General features: G+C 23.8%; 1 protein-coding gene across 1 annotated transcript; it reads right to left on the reverse strand.

Annotated features, from left to right (window-relative positions):
* Positions 1 to 1,861: 1,861 nt before the first annotated feature.
* LOC113557889 lies at positions 1,862 to 3,376 on the reverse strand. The gene is made up of 4 exons (XM_026963429.1): positions 3,159 to 3,376; positions 2,995 to 3,091; positions 2,492 to 2,709; positions 1,862 to 1,912 (listed from the first exon to the last, which is right to left on the reverse strand). Exons 1-4 carry the CDS (start codon positions 3,276 to 3,278, stop codon positions 1,862 to 1,864), a joined length of 486 nt encoding a protein of 161 aa, XP_026819230.1. The 5' UTR covers positions 3,279 to 3,376.
* Positions 3,377 to 4,924: the final 1,548 nt, after the last annotated feature.

Raw genomic sequence — 4,924 nt, forward strand, 5'->3', positions numbered from 1 at the left:
TTTTCATACGCTAGTGTAGTAAAAAAATTAAGTTAGAGCGAGTAACTCAAAAATGTAATTGTAATATTATTTAGATAGAGGCTAAGTCTCCTATACTTTCAAGTTCTCTTCTTTATTCTACGACAAATTAATAACTCAACACTTTGAAGTACAGGCGGATTAGATTGTACAATATTTATATTTTAAATAATATGTAGTATTTTTTTATTATTTATTTTACATTAATTATTGATTATGAAATTAAATGTTTCACTTTTTTTACATTATTAGTTTATAGTGTTCATTATTTTAAGCTTAATAACTAATAAATATACTTATCTTATCATACTATTTAATGATATAATGTTGTAATTGTTGTGATCTAATATTATTTAGATTTACTATATAAAGAATTTTAGATACAAGTAGCTATTAAGTACCTAGATAGTAAGTACTTGTGCTTATTTATGAGTATAAGAACATTTTTTTTTCATTTGACATGATCTGTACTTTTTAGTTCAATAAGAATGTGATGATAGAAGAAAATTGTTTATTTGAGTAAAAAGTCATCTATTAGTGACATTTGATATAAGAAAATAATAATAATAAAAAATAATTGATTTAATAATTATTAATTAATTAACAATATATTTTATAATTTTAATTTAATTATAACATAGTATTTTTATTTACCAATTATTCTGTTTATCAGTGGTTTAGTAGGCAGAACTTTTTTCATATGCAATATTTTATTTAATAATAAGATATAGGTAATAGATAATTATTAATAAATACAAATTTTTATACATAAAAGCACTTACCTATAACATATCCATAAAAAAAAAAATTGATGATAAAATGTTAATAGGCAAGTAATATCAGTAAGAACTCTATTATTATACAAGTTGTAGTACACAACATTTGTAATTAAGTGATAAAAGTATAAAATTATTAACTGTTAATCTCAAAATATACTGAAAATTAAACTTTTGCTAAAAACTTATCATAGTTAAATTAGTATTTGTATTTTTACAATTTTTACTATTTTTCTGATAGTTGAGCATGATTTTTTTCATTATCGTTCTCTACACAAAAAACAGAACCAATTCATTTGATTTTTAATCAAATATTTCTTATTGTAAGGTACTGAATTAATTCTCTATATAAGATAGATAAGGTTTTTATATGTAATTATGTAAAAATAACCATTTCAAATAAATGCAATCACAATAATATCAAACAATTGTCGCATTTAACACAAAATTACCCAACAGTCAGACACTAGTTTATTTAGACTCAATATTAGATAACATCGATATAGATTTTAACATTTGTATATACCTATATTGTGATAATCTTATTATATTATATAATAAAATGAGTTTCTTCATTTACAAAGCTAGAATGTTCAATGTAGGATGAGTATAGTTAAATCTTTATACGATATTGTGGTTTAAATTCATACATTTGATGAAGATTGATTAATCATATTATTATTAATATTTTACTTAATTATAATATATAAATTACAATCTAGCTTTCATTACATATACTTAGGTAATACACTTATATGTTGCTCTGTCATAGCCATATGAAAAAATAATAAATAACCAAAAGATAAATATATAATTTTAATTTATTAATTTGTTTTTTTTATTAACATAATCTATTTTTTTCAGCTTTTATTCATACATAATTTATACATATCTTAGATAATACAAATTGTACTTGGTACAGCATGAAAGAATAGTTTAAAATACTGTTGCTAGTTTAAGAAAATCAAATGTATTCTATTAAATAATAATAAATTATAATACATATAAAAAAATAACATAAATTGTTAATAATCAATAATAAACTTTTATTCGTGCAAAAATTAATTTTAACACATAATCTCTTCAGTATTGAATACTAATTTATATATCGGAAGATCCTGAAAAAGATAAAAAAAAAACAAAAAAATAAAAATATATCATATAATTAGGTTTTAGTACATTTAAAAATATAAAATATTTTCTTTTTTTTAGTAATTATTGTTTTAATTATTGAGTAAAATATAATTGCTCTAGTGAATACTTAAAATATTTAGTAGTTTTATTTTAAGAATCGTAACATGCCACAGTAAGTTTATTGCAGGGAGCTATAAATTAATAATTATTTTTTCAATACTTTTTAGGCCATTTGTATTTACAGTTTTCATTAATTAGCTTGGCATAGCGCAATATCATTTGATAATGGCTGTCAATATTTTACACTTTTTACTAAACATTTATAGTATTAAAATATAAATGTGCTTAACATTGATAATACACTATATTTTGGCAGCGAAAATTAAGAATACTTAATAACTTATATAGTTGTTTCTATACATGTAAACAATTTGAAATAAATAATTTATTGAAAAATTAAAAAAAATATGACTACTAATATTTTAATAAATTGATAATTACTACTAAAAATATTTTTCAAAATAACAAACAAAAATATAATACAAATGTATTAAAAAAATTACTTCAAATTCTATGATAGGATTTGGTTTTGGTAAATTCTTGATTTCTTTTATAATTTGTTGGCGGCTTTCGGTTGAATTCTCCACATTAAACCATTTATCGTACATATTAAAAATACGTGTACCTATCTCCTTGGCAGAAAAATCTTCAATTACCAAATGAAAATCATCACTCATACCTTTTTTAATAATACCAGATAATTTATCACCACAATCGTTACCTAAATTATAATAAATTAACATTAATTATAGGTTGTTTCATAAATTGTAAATACCAAAAATTTATTGTTCTAAAGTCTTAAGAATTCACATTTTATTTACTAAGATAAAAAATAACCAAAAACTATCTTATGTACAAATTATAAAAACATAATTAATACAGTAGAGTAATTAAGAAGAGGAGCAGAATTAAAAATATTATACATGTATAATATTATAACTGTTTAGTGTTAATAATAATCACTAAACAAATTAATAAAAAATATATGAAAATTGTAGATACACACCATATATCAAAACACAATCGAATATATTCCGTAAAAATTTCTTTATATCATCATACACATCATTGCGTGAAACTTCTGGAGTACGATCAACAACCAACTTGAAAAAAAAATATTATAAAAGTAACACTATTGATAACGGTAACGTGTAACAAAGTTCTTCTCACTTTCATTTCTGGCCAATTGTTGAACAGGGTAGAGATTATATTTAGGAAATTTACTTCAACGTTCCATTTAAAATCATTGTTTTCTAATTCCATTTGGAGACTTGAATTCGACATACTCATCTAAAATGATCGACCGAAACAAACAAACAACAGGGAGTCACAAAGATCGAAATTTATGATCAAATATAAATATTCAAATACGAGACACCGACGACAGATCTAGGCGGCAACTAAGTAAAAACTGATAGCAATTAGCAGCATGGCATGGTCGGAGATGCCAGGTTACTTGTAATAGGTATGTTCATACTTGTTATCATATTTCTTATCTGTAAAATGTTACGAAAACACCATCTATCTTTAATTTTGTTATAGATGCGAGTAAAAAAAAACTCCAAAGATGTCAATAACAGAATTATAGTAGTTATTGGTACAAAAATAATAAAATATACAAAATAATTTTCTATACCATTAAAATGAAATGACTTTAGTGTCAATTGAATGTAATCATTATTGTTTATAATAAATGGTAATAAGGTGATATACGCTCGATTAGTGCCTACTTCATACACGTTATTACATCTTAAATCGTCATCATTTGAATTCAAACAAACTAGGTTGTCTATTTAAAATGTATACAGAATAAATTATTAAATTAATTTTGTTTGTTAAAACAATTTAAAACAGTTTAGAGCGTTTTTCCTTTTGAATTTTTCTTTTGTGAATAAATTTAGCTGTTTTAAAAGACTATATAACTTATGACTTATTTTATTTTATATACATTTTGAATGTGTATTTTGTTTTTTTGGATCCAAAATGAAATTTTAATACGGATTACTACCGAACGTCGCACTAATTTCCAATATTGTTATTACCAGAAATGATTTTATTGTTATTGTTGTTGATGTTGTTTGATAACATTGATACACCATTTAATTTGATATTATATTATATTATAATAATATAAACGTGTTTTGATCTATCTTTATATCTTACCATTTAAATAATGTTTTTCAGTTTTTGTTAGTTATAGGTGAATGACATAATTTAAAAACAGTTTCATAGAATGCTTATAAAAATTATACATGTAACTTTGGTTAAATCGTCGAACATTTTTAAAAAATATCTGTGATTGTATCTTATTTTTCACATGGTAAAAACTAGAAACAAGTTTTAAACAATGTAAATTTAAAATGCGTTTATCCCGGAACTATGTCCTGATGGGTTCTAGATCACTTTGTACGGTCGAGCATCAAAAGTGCGAAACGTGGACACTTTGTACTATTACATACTTAAAGTATATACATATGCAGGGGCGGCTCGTCAGGGGAGACTTTGAGACTGCGTTTCCCCTTAAAAATAAACTAGCTACTTGTAAATAATATAATTAATTAAAAATAATAATGTATAGAAATTAGAAATATTTTTATTTGAATTGAAAATATATTATATCGTTTTCATTGTTTATTATTATAAATTAAAAGTCACAAAATCGAAAACCTATTAATAGGTATCTCGATAAAAATACTATTTTAGTCATTTCTGCGGGTCACATTACGACTCATTACGACGGTCGCCGGTTCAATGAAACTGAAGCCCGTCAATTGCAATCGTTACGTTTAACGGCATGGCTGGTTGGTCGAAGGGAGCCGCGGAGAATAAGCTGCGTATCATAGACGCTATTGAACCTGGGTTCACGACAGTAATTGCCATGCCGCTGCGGCGTGTAGCCCGCGTTTAATTATTTTTTCTAGTTTTAGACGTTTTAT

The sequence above is a fragment of the Rhopalosiphum maidis genome, chromosome 3, assembly GCF_003676215.2.
Source record: "Rhopalosiphum maidis isolate BTI-1 chromosome 3, ASM367621v3, whole genome shotgun sequence".
NCBI lineage: Eukaryota > Metazoa > Arthropoda > Insecta > Hemiptera > Aphididae > Rhopalosiphum > Rhopalosiphum maidis.

Bases quoted from the DNA above. Each gene is read 5' to 3' on its own strand.
- LOC113557889 (XM_026963429.1), bottom strand. From the start codon at position 3,278: ATGAGTATGTCGAATTCAAGTCTCCAAATGGAATTAGAAAACAATGAT. The intron at 2,710-2,994 runs GTGTGTATCTAC...ATTATAATTTAG, and splicing joins CGATTGTGTTTTGATATATG to GTAACGATTGTGGTGATAAA. The intron at 1,913-2,491 runs GTAATTTTTTTA...TATCTTTTTCAG, and splicing joins ATCCTATCATAGAATTTGAA to GATCTTCCGATATATAAATT.